General features: G+C 36.6%; 2 protein-coding genes across 11 annotated transcripts in view; one reads left to right on the forward strand and one right to left on the reverse strand.

The window, feature by feature from the left end:
* On the forward strand, positions 1-8,729 carry RLIG1 (RNA 5'-phosphate and 3'-OH ligase 1). Its single transcript, XM_070755798.1, has 7 exons — positions 1-183; positions 1,109-1,226; positions 5,278-5,373; positions 5,849-5,965; positions 7,265-7,462; positions 8,035-8,204; positions 8,513-8,729. The coding sequence occupies exons 1-7, from the start codon at positions 94-96 to the stop codon at positions 8,693-8,695; spliced, it is 972 nt and encodes a 323-aa protein (XP_070611899.1). The 5' UTR covers positions 1-93; the 3' UTR covers positions 8,696-8,729.
* Positions 5,963-17,166, reverse strand: part of CEP290 (centrosomal protein 290) — a 75,450-nt gene continuing 64,246 nt past the window's right edge. For all 10 annotated transcript variants that reach the window (XM_070755790.1, XM_070755783.1, XM_070755784.1 and 7 more), the window contains 6 exons: positions 16,383-16,527; positions 14,509-14,582; positions 14,317-14,417; positions 13,524-13,612; positions 12,858-13,026; positions 5,963-7,396 (listed from right to left, as the gene is read on the reverse strand). In XM_070755790.1, coding sequence (XP_070611891.1) covers positions 7,356-7,396; positions 12,858-13,026; positions 13,524-13,612; positions 14,317-14,417; positions 14,509-14,582; positions 16,383-16,527 — 619 coding nt within the window. In that variant the 3' untranslated portion in view covers positions 5,963-7,355. The remainder of the gene's footprint in view (positions 7,397-12,857; positions 13,027-13,523; positions 13,613-14,316; positions 14,418-14,508; positions 14,583-16,382; positions 16,528-17,166) is intronic.

Consider the following 17,166-nt stretch of genomic DNA (forward strand, 5'->3'; position numbering starts at 1 on the left):
GGGCGGCCTCTGGGCTAGGAAGCGGCTTGCAAGGAGTTGAGAATTGGAGGCTTCCCACTTATAGGGGGAGCGAAGGGCCCTGTTCTTGGGGCCATGAGCCGCCTGGGCTCGGTGCAGCAGAAGGTGCCCTGCCTCTTCGTGACTCAAGTGAAGGAGGAGCCCTCGGCCAAGCGGGAGCGCCAGGTACTGGGGTCAGAGTTACCCGCCGGGGTGAAGGGGGAACCGTGCGCCTGTCAGGGAAGCAAAACAAACTAATCTGGGATGTCTGAATCGGATAATGACTTTTCCGGACCGGTCGCGGGTCTCAGTAGAATCGGACCCAAGCCTGGCTGCGCGAAAAACAACCTGCGGCATCTGCAGGGGGAATTTATTCGCGCCGGTTTCTCTCGCCCAGTTTTACAGCACGCCCACGTGAAACTGCCGTGGATGTGGGGCAAGGAACGACTTTGGATTAAGAGGTAGGAGTCCCTTCACCTCTTCCAAAATCTCTGCCACGTTTGCTTCGCGGAGGTATCAGAAACTGCTTTATACGCAGGACGGCATGCTTGTGAATCGCTTAGGTACTGATGGGCCTTTTTTTTTAAAGGTGCAAATACAAAATAGCGAAATGCAATGCGTGAAATAGTCTGGACACTTCAAAAGGAAGCTGGCACATTGGAACTCGCCTCCTAAGATTTTTACCTCCTTGTGGGGTTGTGTTTTTCTGGGAGAATAATGTATCCTGAGTTACTCTTTAGCTGGCAAAATATTGTTCCACCAAATATTTCTGCTGGTACAAAACTTTAATTAAACTTTAATTGAATTTTACTTCATTTCAAAATTTACTTCGTAAAAGCTCTTAGGACAAGTAGATTTTTCTGAAGATTTAAACTTTATCCAATCAGATTTCACTTCATTTCACTTCATTTCACTTCACTTTCATTTCACTTCACTTCGCTTCCATCTGTTTTTAATTTTCTGCTGGTTAAGTTTCTAATTTCAAACTCAGCTACTTTATTACTTACTGGGGTCATCCTTTTTGGGGAGTGGGGGGAAGGAACCCTTGTTAGAATTTTTTGAAGTAATAAAGAAGACTACAAAAAGTTTACAATGACCTCTTTTTTTCTAGACTTTTAAAGTGTTGGCCACCAACTCAATTAATAAGAAGGCTTTAGCTGCAGATATATACAGTGCAATCCCAACAGAAAAGGTGGATGGAACTTGCTGTTATATAACTACATACAAAGGTAATACAGATTAATGCTAGGTATTATGTATGGGAACAGATAGTATAAATATTTTTGTACAAGACTAATTCAAAATGTTAGGATGTTTCTCTTCCATGTACACAAAAATGCAGCTAAGTTCTGCTGCTCAACATGGTTGTTTCCTAGTAACACTTCAATTTGAGGAGTATAATGCAGATGTCAATCTACAGTCATGTGGAAGTATATGCTATTTTAGCCATAGAAGTTTGGCTATAAAGGTCCTGAATGTTAATACAGTCATACCTCGTCTTACGAACCTAATTGGTTCCAGGGGGAGGTTCGTAAGACGAAAGGTTCGTAAGACGAAACATTGTTTCCCATAGGAAACAATGTAAAGTCAATTAATCCGTGCAACCAAAAAAAACCCCCGCAAAAAAATGGCTGTCACCTTTTAAAACAGCTGGGGGGCTTCCCAGCAGCCTCCCCAACGCCGGTTCGTAACTCGAAAAAAGTTCGTAAGAAGAGGCAAAATTTTTCTGAACCCCGGGTTCGTATCACGAGTTGTTCGTAAGACGAGGGGTTCGTATCTTGAGGTGCCACTGTATTAGATGAGTACCTTGCCTGAAGAAATTCCAAATATAGCCATATCTGAGAGTTTTAACTTGCAGTTTTTTAGTTAAATACCATTATACTTCAACAGTACATCTTACAACCATTTCCCCCCTTCTTGATGTTTTCTCACAGGGTTATTAGAATTAGAATTTACCACAATTTGTTGTGATCCACACAATCAAAGGCTTTAACGTAGTCAATGAAGCAGAAGTAGATATTTTTCTAGAACTCCCTAGCTTCCTCTATGATCCAGCATATATTGACAATTTGATCTCTAGTTCCTATTTCTTCAATATCCTGTCTGTATTTCTGATCATTCTCGATACTGCTAGAGCCTAGTTTGTAGGAGTTTAAGCATAACTTTATTAGCATGCAAAATGAGTGCAATGGTACAGTAGTTTGAACATTCTTTGGCATTGCCTTTCTTTGGAATTGGAATGTAAACTAACCTTTTCCAATCCTGTGGCCACTGTTGAGCTTTCCTGATTTGCTGGCAAATTGACTGTAGCACTTTTACTGTATCGTCTTTTTAAGATTTTGAATAGCTCAGCTGAAATACAGTCACCTCCGTTAGTTTTATTGTTGCTCAGATTTCCTAAGGCCCATTTGATTTCACATTCTAGGATGTCTCGCTTGAGGTCAGTGACCACTCCATCGTGGTTATTAGGGACGCTAAGCTCATTCTTGTATAGTTCTTCTGTGTAATTTTTCCATAGCTTCTTAATCTCTTCTGCCTTTGTTAGGTCCCTGCCATTTTGGCCCTTTATCATGCCATCTTTGCATGAAATGGTCCCTTCCTATCTCCAACTTTTTTGGAGAGATCTCTGGTAGTCCCTATTCTATTGTTTTCTAGCTATTCTCTGGAATTCTGCATTCAGTTATGTGTATCTTTTTATCTTTTGCCTTTCGCTTTCATTCTTTCCTTAGCTATTTGTAAAGCTTCCTCAGATAACCATTTTGCTTTCTTGCATTCCCCCCCCCCCCCCTCTTTGGGATGGTTTTAGTTGCTACCTCTTGTACAGTGTTGCAAACCTCTGTCCATAGTTCTTCAGGCACTCTGTCTATCAGATCTAATTTCTTAATTTAAATCTATTTGTCATCTCTACTGTATATTCATCAGAGATATGATTTAATTCATAGCTGAGCGGCCTAGTGTTTTTCCCCATTGTCTTCAATTTAAGGTTAAATTTTGTAATGAGAAGATTATGATCTAAGCCAGTCAGCATCTGCTCTTGTTTTTACTGACTGCATAGAACAAGCATCCTCAAACTATGCCCCGCGGGACAGATCCGGCCCACCAAAGCCATTAAACTGGCCCGCACAGGATGGAATGGAATAGCAATAGCAATAGGATGGAGGAGGGATGGGAATGGAATGTGGTATCCCAGGGCACTGCCAGGATTGAAGGGGGTCTTGCAAGTAAATCCTGGTATCCTGGTTTCTCTTCCCCACCCCCACTTGCTAGCATACTTTTTTTCCTTTGATAAATAACAGGAAAGTCTTTGAACGTGGAATGGAATGGAAATAGGAGAGAATGGAATTGGAATCGGAATGGGAATAAAAACAGGAAGGGATGGGATGGGATAGAATAGCAATAAGATGGAATGGAAATGGGAATAGGGTGGAATAGAATGGAATTCAGCAAGGTTTCTCTTCTCCACCCTCATTTGCTATTGTAGAAGAGAGAGAGGGAGGGAAGGAAGGATTAGGTGATATGAGAGATGTTTATTGAGAAGAATTGTTGCAAAACTGAGTTTTCTGAAGTGGATCACTAGACTTGTAAACAACTTAACAAATGATTTAGCCCACCTAGCCAATCTGGCCCCCCAACCGTCTGAGGGATCATGAAATGGCCCCCTGTTCAAAAAGTTTGACGACCCCTTCTCCATCTTTGGCTGCAGAACACATAATCTGATTTCTGTGTTGACCATCTGGTGATGTCCATGTGTAGAATCGTCTCTTGGGTTGTTGGAAAAGAGTGTTTATTATGACCATAGTTTTCTCTTGACAAAATTGTATCAGCCTTTGGCCTGCTTCATTTTGTACTCCAAAGCCAAACTTGCCTGTAATTCCGGTTATCTTTTGGCTTTCTACTTAAGCAATCCAATACATAAGGATATAATTTTTTGGTGTGAATTCTATAACGCACTTTAGGGCTTTATAGAACCAGTCAACTCTATCCTCTTCAGCACCAGTGGTTGGGGCATAGACTTGGACTACTGTGGATGTTGAATGGTTTGCCTTGGATTCGAACCGAGATCATTCTGTCATTTTGGGGGTTGTATCCCAGTATTGCTTTTTCTATTATTTTATTGACTATGAAGGCCACTCCATTTCTCCTGAGGGATTCTTGCCCGCAATAGTATACCTGATGGTCATCTGAATTAAATTCACCCATTCCTGTCCATTTTAGTTCGCTGATTCTGATGTCGATGTTCAGTCTTGTCATCTCTTGTTTGACCATGTCCAGCTTGGCTTGATTCATGGAATTTACATTCCAGGTTCCTATGGAGTATAGATCTTAACAGCATCAGACTTTCCTTTTGCCACCCAATACATCCACAGTTGAGTGCCCTTTTGGCTTTAGCCCAATTGCTTCCATTAATTCTGGCGCTTGTACCAGCCTTCTGCTCTTCTCCAGTAGCATATTGGACACCTTCCTACCTGAGGGGCTCATCTTCCAGCGTCACATCTTTTTGCCTTTTGTCCATGGGATTTTCATGGCAAAGATACCGGAGTGGGTTGCCATTTCCTTCTCCAGTGGATTACGTTTTGTCATAGTACTCTACTATGACCTGTCTGTCTTGGGTGGCCCTGCACAGCATAACTCATAGTTTCATTGAACTATACAAGCCCCTTCACCACGACAAGGAAGGGAGATATATGCTAATCAATTGCACTTATTTCTGACATAGGCAAACTTTGTCAATATGTTACTAAGAAAAATAGCCATGCATGGAATATAGCTTAAGATAATGTAGAAAACAACATTAAATAGGTTTATATTTGTTACATTGGGTATAGCAAGATCTTTGATTTTGTGAATCATGATTGAATATGGAATATATTAAAATCAACAGAACATGTGATCATTCTTAGGACACTTTACTGTGAACAAATGAGGTACTACAAATTACTAAAATTGGAACTACAGCAATTGAGAATAAGAAAGGGTATGCATGCGATAAGGATTATTCTTGTTTCCATTTTCTTTATCTTGTCACTAAATATAAGAATGAGAAGACTGGAAGGCATGATAGCTATAAATCAAAACACTAACAATTGACAATGTGTAGATTACAATACAGAATTATAACACATTTACAAGACCCAGGAAAGCAAAAGTGTAGAGTGAAAAATCTGGATTATGCTTGATTGCTGTTATTTCAATTCAAAATGGTGCATCCAGTTACAGACTCTTAAGTATGAATTTTATGAAATAATTGAAAAAATAATCAAACTTTCAATCTCATTGTAGGCCATCCATACCTTTGGGCCCGACTGGATAGAAAACCAAACAAGCAAGCCGAGAAGAAGTTTAAGCAGTTTATGTACTCAGCAGAACACTCAAAAGGTAGGGGATTGTTCTGATATACATTGTAACAGGAAAAAAATGATAATAAAGGCATTTCATCTTAGATTTCCTTCTGTCCTTGAAGAATTATCTAGAGAATATCAATTCTTGATTAGCAATAAATTGAAATGTTTTGATCAAGTTCTGATTGTAGCTACAATGTAGTTTGTAGTACAATTGTAGTTTGAATGTATGATACGACATATGCTAAATAACTAAAGTAGCTTGAAGATACTTTGGTTGTCACTTTGTCAATGGCAGTAATGAAAATACACTTCAGAAACTTTAAATGGGACAGCAAAAGTAGATGCAAATCAGCAGTTGTCACATTTGCAACCTAACCAATGAAAAATACACACACACACACACAAATTCCCTTTGCTAAATTGTTTCTTGTTACCCTAAATTGTAAATCTATTTAAAGGCAGGAAATAGATGTTAATTTTTACAAAGGTGTTCATATTCTTGTCTACAGGATTTACATGGAATATTGAAGAAGATTTCAGGTCTGTCCCTGAATGCTGGATTCCAGCCAAGGACATAGAATACTACAATGGAAAGCCTTTTCCTGATGAAAACGGACACATTCCAGGTATATAAATATTTAATATGAGAAATTCTATTCTAAACATCTAAAGTCCTCTTTCATTTTAGAAAAGATTTCATTTACAGAGTTAGAAATTACTTCGAAAAACATATTTTTAGAAAAATATCTATGTGGTGATTTGTTCAGCATCAGATTGGAAAGTACAAAGTTAATTCTACCTACTTGATCAGAAGAAAAGGAACTGGGTGCTCTTTTTTATCTTTCTTAGGAAAATCTATTTCTTCCTGATCTTCAAAATATGTCATGAAAAATGTTTTCTTTCATTTTGAACTTTTCTTTCATGAACTTTCAAGTTTATTTTTCCCTCTTCCAAAAAGAAAATATTAGGCAAAAAACCCCTTTTGTTTTCTTTATCATTTTATCAGTGATGTTAACACCTCCCTTCTTAGGAATTGTTCACCACAACTTCAGAATGAAAATTGTTAATGGACTGAGGTCTGTACTATACTAAAAATAGAATTATTTCCAAATAATTTAATAATGCTGTCAACAAATATATCAATTACCCCAAATTGGTAGAGGCAATGCTATGGTTATTTACCATAACCATAAGATTAACCTTTTGCAGTCTGTGCATTCTTCAAGCCCCAAAATTCCCAGCACTGACTGCTGGTTGTGCATTCTGAAACGTGAAATCCACATGCTGTATCTGTAAATCATTCAAATTTCAACAGTTGCACTAGTTCTTATATGTTTAATGTTCTGTTGTGGTACTGTTTGAAAGAAAATTTCAGGTTAACAAATCATGCTTTAAATATTTCCTTGTTAAATTGACAGTAGAATATTACCATGAGAATCCTTTTTATACACACTCACATTCATTATTCAAGATGTTTTAAATTGTACACTAGCCAAGTTTAATTCTGATAGTGAGAGGATGGTTCCTAAAAAGTGCATTATAGTATGGTAGGCAGTTTCTTCTTAAATTATTGGTGGTGGTTTCTAAATTAGTTCGTTTTTGTGAGTCATGTAGTTCCTTGACTTCTGAGTTAGTGGGAATACTTAATCTTGAATATCTCTGTGCTCGAAGTGGAAAAAAACACGTTTCATGATTTTTTTGTATTAGAAAGCACAAGCAATGAAGTTTTTCCTTTTTGAATTGAAATAAAATTGGATCTTAGTAGAATCCCACTGTTGATTAGTGGTTATTTTTCAATCACTCATTTTTGTACAATAAAACTTACATTTATCTCATTAATATTTTTATTCATATATCAAGTCAAATCAATCTCAAGTCAATCAGTCTCTCAAGACAATACTAACATTGTGTTTCATAATAATCAGGTTGGGTGCCAGTAGAAAAAAACAGCAAACTTTATTGTTGGCATTATTCTGCTGTTGATTATGAATATGAACTTGCTCTCATTCTGAAGCATCATACTGAGGAACCTGATCTTCTAGAAATCTGTCCAGTACCTTTAAGTGAATTTACAGAGCAGACATTGGAACTTATTGGATCAAATATTAATGCAAATCCATATGGTAAGCACTTCAACTCATTTTTTTTTAAAAAATCAGACAATATAACAAAACCATTACACTAAAATTATTAATGTAATAATGTAGAAATGAAAAATGCACAGTAAAAGTATAATTAAGTTAATTAGAAAGGTAATGCAGTGTTTCATATTGTGAACATAGCATTTGTCTAGAATTGTTTAAAGCAGCATGGCCTTTGAAAGGGTTATCTATAAGAGTTACAGACATCACAAATGAATTAAGCAACAGGAATAATTTTCCCAATTAGTTTCCCTATTTTAGTATTTAGGTTATTTTCTGAATGTGTTCAATTGTAGATATAACATGTTGCTCTATGACTTTGATGAAATAAAGGATTGTAATAAACTACAATCCTGTAGTTATTACAGCTGTAATAATTGAATCCAAATGATCTCTTAGACAAAATAATTGAAAAACCTAGATACATATTGGTTGAAATAAATATATTATGGAAACACGTATTATAATATAATGGGATTTTAGAGAAGGAACAATTCAGATTGTGAGTTTCTGTAATAAAATAAAATATGCTAATGTTCTGAATGTTTTAATAGGTTTAGGAAATAAGAAACATCCTATACACCTTCTTGTGCCACATGGAACATTTAAGATTAAAAATGCACCATCAATAAATCACAATGATATATTGGCTTGGCTTGATGGATGCAAAGAAGGGAAAATTGAAGGAATTGTGTGGCATTGTCCTGATGGAAATTTAATCAAGGTAATCCTGCAAGTTTCATTAAGAAATTGTGACACACACACACCCTTCAGAAAGCCTAGTGTCCTGGAACTTTGGTTACTCTTACCTCCATATATGTGCCAAGACTGCCAGGAAAGGAAAATTTCTGTGTGTGTGTGTATTTATTTGTTTGTTGGACTTTTATGCGGCCCCTCTCCGAGGACTCAGGGAGGCTCACAAAATATGATAAAACCATGTATAACATCCTAAATCCAATTAATTAAGTTCTTTGCTTGTTTCTTCATAAACATTTCTGTATTTTAACTGTTTTTATTTCCTTTTTCATATAGCTTCACAGACATCATCTTGGCTTGTCCTGGCCAATTGCGGATCCTTCTTTGGCATCAAAACCAGTTACTGTCACTTTCAGTAGAGCAAAGTACAACTTTGAACCAAAGACTCTCTTTCATTATTTTTCAAAGTTGGATGGACAAAGATTTAGTAGTCTTAAAGATATAATAAGTGACTCATGACCAAGTCTGTTCAGAAAATACATTGAATCATCTATGTGTCTGCTTCTTCATTTATAATAATCTAAAGATATTTAAAATATTTTTTGAACTGTAATATAAATTGTACAGTATTATGTCTACATATCCTCGACTGTAAAATTAATTTTATATAGCACTTTTATTGTTTCAATCCCTAAAGATGAAATATGCAACATGTTTTTATTCAAGCAGTGAAAGTTAAGTATTAGTCTCACAGTTTAATTTTAAACATACAGATACCTCATTTTAAAAAAAACTAATAGTGCATGCATTTTTGCTGGCACTGTAATATTTTACTTTAGTAGATTTTATACAGTGAAGGCATAAAAAAGAAGGAAACTGATGGAAACTATAGTGGTACTAGTGGTAGTTTACATGCTACTACCAGCATTGGAAAACAACATTTCAATATTAATCAGTCATTTTACTTAAAATATATATAATCAGTCTGATTCTTTGCTTCCATGCATTTTTATAGAAAGGAACACCTGCACCAGGGGTGGAGTCTAACTTACTTCTCTACTGATTTGTTTTCTCCTGGGATGTGTGGGCATGCTTCATTCGAGATGTATTTATAAATGAAGAGGCAACAGCCATTGCAATCTCCGGAATGTTTAAAATGTATTTAAAATTACTAAAATTAACTAAGCTTTCGTTAATCCTCTACTAACATTGTCAGAGTGTTAAAATCCCCATTGAAGACAGTTGATTTTATATAATGCTGCTCAATTTGCTCATTGCCCAGGTCACAAGCCCACACCCATCCTTCCCTCCTGTAATTAGCTTTGTCGTTGCTAGCTTAGTCACTTAAACAGGTGAAATTGCTATTCCTTCTTTATCTTTTGCTTATGGCATCTTTCTCTCCCCAGGGGGTAGAGTAGGGTTATGAGGCATTACTTTGGGTGTACTAATCATTACTTTCTCCCCCTTGTTGTTATTCCTCCGTTCCTTAGGTACCCACATTGTCTTCTCTAACTTCTTTTTTGCCCATGATCATGCATTGGGTCTGCATTGTTCTACACACACACACACACCGGTCTCTGTGCTCTTCCAGTGTGCTCTCTTGCCTGCAGTTTGAGTTTGCCCCACTGAAAAACTACCAGCACGGATCGCATATTGCACAATGAGAGCAATCACCCTAATGCGCATAAAGTTAACTGCATACGGACATTGTTTGGCAGAACAGATATCCATTGCAGCACATGGCCGGCCAAACAACAGGAGCGTGCATACCTCTATCGAATTTGCATGTGCAGTGGTTACTCAGGGGATTTCATCCAACAATGTATTACACCCAGGGCCCAGCAGCCCATTGAAGGAGCAAGTGGAACATCAACGTGGAGGGTGCTCCCATACACACCAGGGGTATCCGAAACAGCTGCACATATACTTGCACCACATGGGGTTAAAGTGACACATAAACCTGACCAAACACTGAGGAAGAGAGTAATGCACCAAAGGAGGAAACTTCCTCAGTAATTTACCGTAAACTGTAGAAACTGTGCAAGCCACTATGTAGGAGAAACGGCTAAACAACTAGAAACCAGGGTGCACAAGCATAAATTAGTGATCTGACGCTAAGAACAGTGCTCCCAGACCTGGACCCATATGGAGCAGCAGGGCCATGATTTAACTTCCAGGAGACTGAGGTTCTGGCCCACGACGAAACAAAGGGAAGCCGTCTCCTGAAAAAAGCCTGGTTTTCAAATAAAAACTTACTTAATAGACACATTGAAATACCACCGGCGTATAATTGTTGGTGCCGGTGGATTATACGCCAACAACTTAACCAACACCATATTTATCTGATTATTCACATCACTACCGCAGGAAGACTAGCTTTTGCTGAAACGTGGAAAAAAGCAGAAATCCCCCAAGATGAATTGGTATTAGAAAAAAATAACTCAATGCGCAGAAATGTCAACTGACCCTAAAAATTAAAGGTAAAGATGACTCACAATTTTATGATTGTTGGAATTTACTCTATCACTGGTTAGAAAAAAGAAAAAATCCTTGCTAATTACAATATGAACATGTAAAATATTTTTATATATATATATATATAAGAGGCAAAAAAGGAGCTGTGATGTTCCTTCAATATACCAGGGTGATTCGACACAAAATGTAACCCTTCCCTGGTACAGAGCTGAAGGGATTGGATACTGTAGCCTAGAGGATAATTCTCTGCCTTACAAGGCAAAGGTTGCAGGTTCAAGTCCCAGTGGGTATGGCTAGCTGATGAGGCCAAAATAAGGCCGAAATAGATCTATCCTAGTCTCCCTTAATTTTCAAATTCAGCTTAAACATGTGACATATACATATATATATATATATATATATATATATATATATATATATATATATATATATATATATATATAATCTATCCCTGATTAAAACAAAAAGAGCAAGTAGGATAATGTTATGATTTACCAAATGAGTTGAATGTCTAAAAAAATCATTTTTTCTTTTTCGATAAAAAATGTTACTGAATCTAAAGAAATTTACATAGTTTTGGAAGAATATAGATACTGATTACACGCCTTTATTTTAATATATAGGAAGGGGTTTTTTGTGTGTTTCTTATGTAATGTTTTATGTATTCTATGTACCTTGTATTATATTTGTAAATAAACTTTTTTTTAAAAAAATGAAATACCACCGGCATACCAGGCGTTAAGACACCAGCAAAGGTCCAGGGAGGATGGATCATTAGGGTTAAATGGAGATCTGAAAAAAATCCCCCCTCATGCATAGGGAACAGCCTAATGAGGGTGGGGCAAACTCAAACTGCAGGCAAGAGAACACAGACAGGGATGCAGACCCAATACACGATCATAGATAAAAAAGATGTTAGAGGAGACAATGTGGGTACCTAGGGAAGGGAGGAATAACAACAAGGGGAGAAAGTAATAATTAGTACACCCGAAGTAATGCCTCATAACTCTACCCCCTGGGGAGAGAAAGGCAATACGCAAAAGATAAAGAAGGATCAACAATTTCACCTGTTTAAGTGACTAATCTTAGCAACAAAGCAGCTAATTTGTATGCCGCCCCGAGTCTTCGGAGAGGGGCGGCATACAAATCCAAATAATAAAATAAATAAATAAATAAATTACAGGAGGGAAGGAAGTGTGTGGGCCTGTGATGCGGGCAATGAGCAAATTGAGCAGCATTATATAAAAACTTTTTAACAGGACTAACTACAGCTTAGTTAATTTTAGTAACTTTTAAAACATTTAGTAAATTTTAAACATTCTGGAGATCTATATAGAGATATATATAGGGCACTGACTGAAACAGATCTGAGATGTCATTGTGACGTCACCAGTGGGCCACTTACCAGTTCCGGTGAAACAGACTGAATAGGGAGAAACCCACCCCAACCTGCACTACTTATGAACAGTTAAGGAACAACTCCCCATTCCGGCATCTCTTTTAAAATGTTTAGATAAGATTCCTCATTTATAGAGATGTTAATTATCTTAAATAACTATAATATTTGTAGAACTTTACTGACATTAGGATCATGAACAGATATCTGCTTATGCAGTGACTTATGCTATGGCCCCTTTGGGGCTCCTAAAATCTGATGTAGAACATCTAATTTTCTGGAACAGATATAAAGAAGCACAACTCTAATCCTGTCAAAATAAAGTAGCATTTTATCTTATTCAAGAATATCTAACTAATGAAAAATTAACTTGAAGTTTGTAACACTTTTATTCAACATAACTTGTCTTAAACATTTTAAATTAGGAATGTAGTATATTGTTTTATTCACAATTCATATATTATTCAAACAGAAAAATATACTAATAAATTAGCACCGTTTAAAAAACTAGAAATTTTACATTATTATAATTCCTTTCATCTTTCTTTTGTCTTTAAATTTATGGAATTACTAAGAAGATTAATGAGGCAGGCACTTTGTTAAGACTTGAAAGAAACTATGAGAGTTACATACAACAGAAATAATCTGTATTTTATTGACTTTAAAATAAGTGGGGAAAATACCTCACTAATGAGCATGGTTGTCTTCATTTTCCGTGTCAAATATTTCACTTATCACTTAAATGCACAGTATTTGCCAAGTTTCTTGGAAACGTTTCTTCAAGTATTATTTAGTCAATAGAAATTTTACCTGGAATGTCTACTTCAACTCCAAATTTTTCAGAAAGTGTTTTCAATTTCTCTTCTAAGACAATATTCTTTTTAACTTCTTCATTATAGTTATATTTTAAATCTTCAATTTCTTCAAAAAAGGCTGGATCAAAGTGGTCCAATTCATTTTTAAGCTTTTTGATTTCTTCCTAATAAGAAAAAAAACTTTATAGATTAATTATAACATATACACACTCACACAAACATAAGCATGTTCAGCACAATCAATTTCAACAAATATAATAAGCTATTATATTTTGTTACATTTTTCCTATTTTCAAAATTTATTCTTGTGTTTCTTTAATGCTCTATGAATAAAAACATACATATATCTTCAAATTCTAGTTCCAATCTGGAATTTTGAAAAATGGTTTTTAGTACAAAAGATCAATTTAACCAGGAATTAAAATTGTATTTAATATATTCCTCACAACATCAACTTAATTTTGTCTACTTTTTACAGTTACAATCCAATATAAGAAAAATTTGTCTTGAAAATTTTATTTTGCTTAAGTTGAAAAGTGACTGAATGTTTAGCAATGAAATGCTGTATAGTGATCTATTTCAATGCAACAATATTTTCTAAACCCGTAGGCCATATGGATAATGACCAATGACCAATGAAATGAAAAATTACTGTACTAACATGAAGTCGCTGCTGTTCCAAATCTGAAGATTTAAGCTGTGTCTTGAGACCTGTTACTTCTGCCATTAGTCTGTAGTCTCCAGTCTTCCCTAAGTATTCAAATAGAAGTTTACAGATAAAATGCAAATGAATACACAGCTGTGTGGTATTAGCTTTTTTATTCAAGGTTTATTCTGTACATAACTGATAATTGACTGGAAACAGTTATGCAAAAGAGCTACTGCATAACTACGGAGGGGACTTCAGAAACCTTATATGAACTTATCATAATTAACAAATATAGCAACACTGGCTATACAGTATAGGTAATATTTAATCACAGTTAACTGGTTCTATTTAATGTTTGCACAGGTAAGAGGTAAGAGGGTTTTATGTGCTATGGGAGAATCACAAAACCCCACGTCTCCTGATCTCAGCAGTAAGAGATTTAAGTACATTAGATCTAAACACCCACATAGATTATTAGGTTTTAAAACAATTTGGTAGAATATATTTGCAAAATCATTGAATTTAACTTTTATGTTCCAAAGAGTAAAAATTCCATTCATGTTATTTATTCCATTTTATTCTCATTAAAGACATTTTACTTAATAGTCTCTTATATGGATTTTGTCTCCCTCCTCCAAATATAAACATTCATCAGATCTTATCACATGCAGCAAAGTTTCTTGATTATCAGGAATAATTTGTTGGGAACTGTGCCGAGTATGCTGGCAGCCTTTGCCTATGGATGAAATTCTGCTAATGGTTCTTTGAAAGCTTTCTTTATTTAGAATATATAAGTATATATTACCAGATGCAAGGTCATCTCCTTTAAGTTTTCTTTGATTTTGAGAAGATTCCATCAAGTAAATTAGTTCTTCTTTTTCCTTTTTCAAATGATCATTAGTTAATCTATAAGAAGAAGAAAAAAGAGCAGAAGCTGATGCAGCTTTTGCTCATGTCTTTGTTTTGTTTTACCAAAGAAAAATTTTGCGTGCTTTACCTGAGAAGTTGATTTTCTCTGACATATTCTTGCTCTGTTTTTGTACCCTCAGGAACACTTTTGAGGACCTCCGCCTTTGCATGAAAAGAAAAGTTTCATTTTAATATTAAGAACTTCACAGTGAGAAAATTCTAAGTTAAACAATGGAATAGACTTCAGTGCAATGATTCAGATATTGGACTGAAGTGGAGGGAAGCCCTTCTAAAGTCCACATTGATAATGAAATGTACAAGATGATTTTGATACTCTGCCAGTTTAATACACCAAGTCAATTCAATTTTCATGTTTGCCACTTTCAGCTTACAAAAATAAAATAACAAATAAGCCACTTTTGCGGAAGAAATGTGTCATTTCTTTTTTCTGCCATTCTTTAACTTGTAGAGTTAGTTGATAAAAATAAAAGCTTACTGCAGAAGAAGAGCTTGTCCTGTTATGGGATCGCTATCCCTGTACTGTTATGGGATCTCATAAACTAATTTAAAAAGTATATAAAAGAATTAAGTGACAATTGTTTTGCGAAGTGAAGCAAGTGAGTACCGTATTTTTCGGAGTATAAGACATCTTTTTACCCCCCCCCCCCCCAAAGTGGGTGAAAATTTGGGTGCATCTTATTCGCTGAATGTAGCCACACCCATCCATCCCCACTTTGGTCTCAATTTACCTCCTTGCAGCAAACAGCAGCAGCGCCTGATTAGCACAAGCCACTGATTATCTGCCTCCTGACACTCAGCTGATTGATTGAAGTTGCCAGCAAGCCCATGTGGGAAAATGAATGAAACTAAAAATGCAAGGAGGCAAATTGCTGCAGGGAATACAGGGAATGCCTATAGAATGTTCAAATTATAGTAATTATTAGACTTATTTTAAAAAAACTTATTATTTCTCTAGACAACTTAACAAAATGAAGAAGCTTTTTAAAACAAATGCTTAATTAAAGAGGCCAAATGCTATTGTGCCTCCTTTTAAATAGCGGAGAATACTCCCAGAAAGCCACATCAATTTAAAAAATCTGTAAAAGTATTGTCTGAAATGTCCTGTTTTAGTATTAAGTATTAGTATTAATATAAGGCAGCTGAGTTAAACCCTGACTTAGTCAAGTTTGGAGTAAATTTATTTAAATAATCGGGAGGAGTTAGATTACATTTTTAAAAACTTTCTGGGATTAATATAGTGTCATAATGTACATTTCTCCAATTCTTTGCTATTCCTATGGGTCAGGCACACATGCACAGAAATACACAGCAAACAGTGTATATCATCTCTGCTGTTTGTTGTTTGACAAATTGCTCGGAGGCAGAGGCCTTTTTTCTTTGTTTTCTTCCCCCAAAACTAAAGTGCTCTGAAAAATATGGTAATTGTGAAGGAATGAGCTTTCAGATGTCCTCTGTGACTTGTATGTATGCCTCATCCCAATTCCATAGTAAACAATACTACGATATTAAAAGCAATATACAATAAAATAGCCCATGCCAATCAGGAACAATTAAAATGATAGGATTCTAAAAAGTTTAATAAAGCTTTAATCTCCTGATCAGAAATGTCCATTCTAAAAAGTTTTTTTCCCAGTAATCACAGAACCTGGAGTGGAATGGAATAACCTGCTCTCTAGACATCAATCAGAAAAAGAAGAACAATGCACTTGCAAAGAAACTGCATTAAAACATCTTATCAGTAAAATATAAATGCCACATTTCCCATTATGACCACACTAAATTTTACTTTAGTTTGGCATAGTACCTCAGGCACAAAGTTAGCTGGGTGACCTTGGGCAAATTACTTCTGAAAAAAAATGTACTAGGAAAACAACAGGGACTTACCAGGCAGCTGCCAGGAGCTGACCTGAAGTCACCAAATAAATAAAAATAAAATCTTACTTGTTCTTTAAGGTACTCTTCAATACAGTTTTCATTTTTATCTCCACTCTCTGTTGGCTTTTGTAATTTCTGTTTAAGATCACTAATGGTTTGGTTTTTTCTGGCAATTTCAGATTCCATTTCTTTGAGTTTATTTTCAAACATCCTGAAAGTAAAATAATAATACAGTGGTACTTCGTGATACGAACCCCTCGTGATATGAACCCGGGGTTTGGAAATTTTTTGCCTCTTCTTACGAACTGTTTTTGGCTTACGAACCCACCGCAGATCGCAAAATGGCGTTCCGCTGGGCGCCGCTGCCCGGCTGTCACCTTTTAAAACAGCCGGGGGGCTTCTCGGCATTCTCCCGAACCCGAACTTTTCGGGTTCAGGTTCGGGAGGCCGCCGAGAAGCGCCGCCGCCTGGCTGTCACCTTCTGAAACAGCCGGGGGGCTTTTCGGCATTCTCCCGAACGCTGTACCCGTGGCCTCCAGGAAGGACGTCTTCATGACGTCAAAGCTCCGCCCATGGAATTCCCTATTGGGATTCCCCACCTCCTTTCCAGCCTCCAGATCGGCCCGAAAACGCTGCCGGCGATCAGAAAAACGGTGCACCGCCGGGCAGCACCGCCCAGCTGTAACCTTCTGAAACAGCCGAGCACTTCTCAGTGGCCTCCAGAACCCGAACCCGAACTTCTGGGTTTGGTGTTCTGGAGAACGCCGAGAAGTCCCCTTGCTGCTGCAGAAGGTGACAACTGGGCAACGGCGCTTCTTGGCGGCCTCCCAAATCTGAACCCGAAAAGTTC

The sequence above is a fragment of the Erythrolamprus reginae genome, chromosome 6 (assembly GCF_031021105.1).
Source record: "Erythrolamprus reginae isolate rEryReg1 chromosome 6, rEryReg1.hap1, whole genome shotgun sequence".
Taxonomy (NCBI): Eukaryota; Metazoa; Chordata; class Lepidosauria; order Squamata; family Dipsadidae; genus Erythrolamprus; species Erythrolamprus reginae.

Coding starts and splice junctions, on each gene's coding strand:
- RLIG1 (XM_070755798.1), top strand. CDS start 94: ATGAGCCGCCTGGGCTCGGTGCAGCAGAAGGTGCCCTGCCTCTTCGTG. Junction 5,966..7,264: donor TGAAAACGGACACATTCCAG/GTATATAAATAT, acceptor CATAATAATCAG/GTTGGGTGCCAGTAGAAAAA. Junction 8,205..8,512: donor CTGATGGAAATTTAATCAAG/GTAATCCTGCAA, acceptor TTTTTCATATAG/CTTCACAGACATCATCTTGG.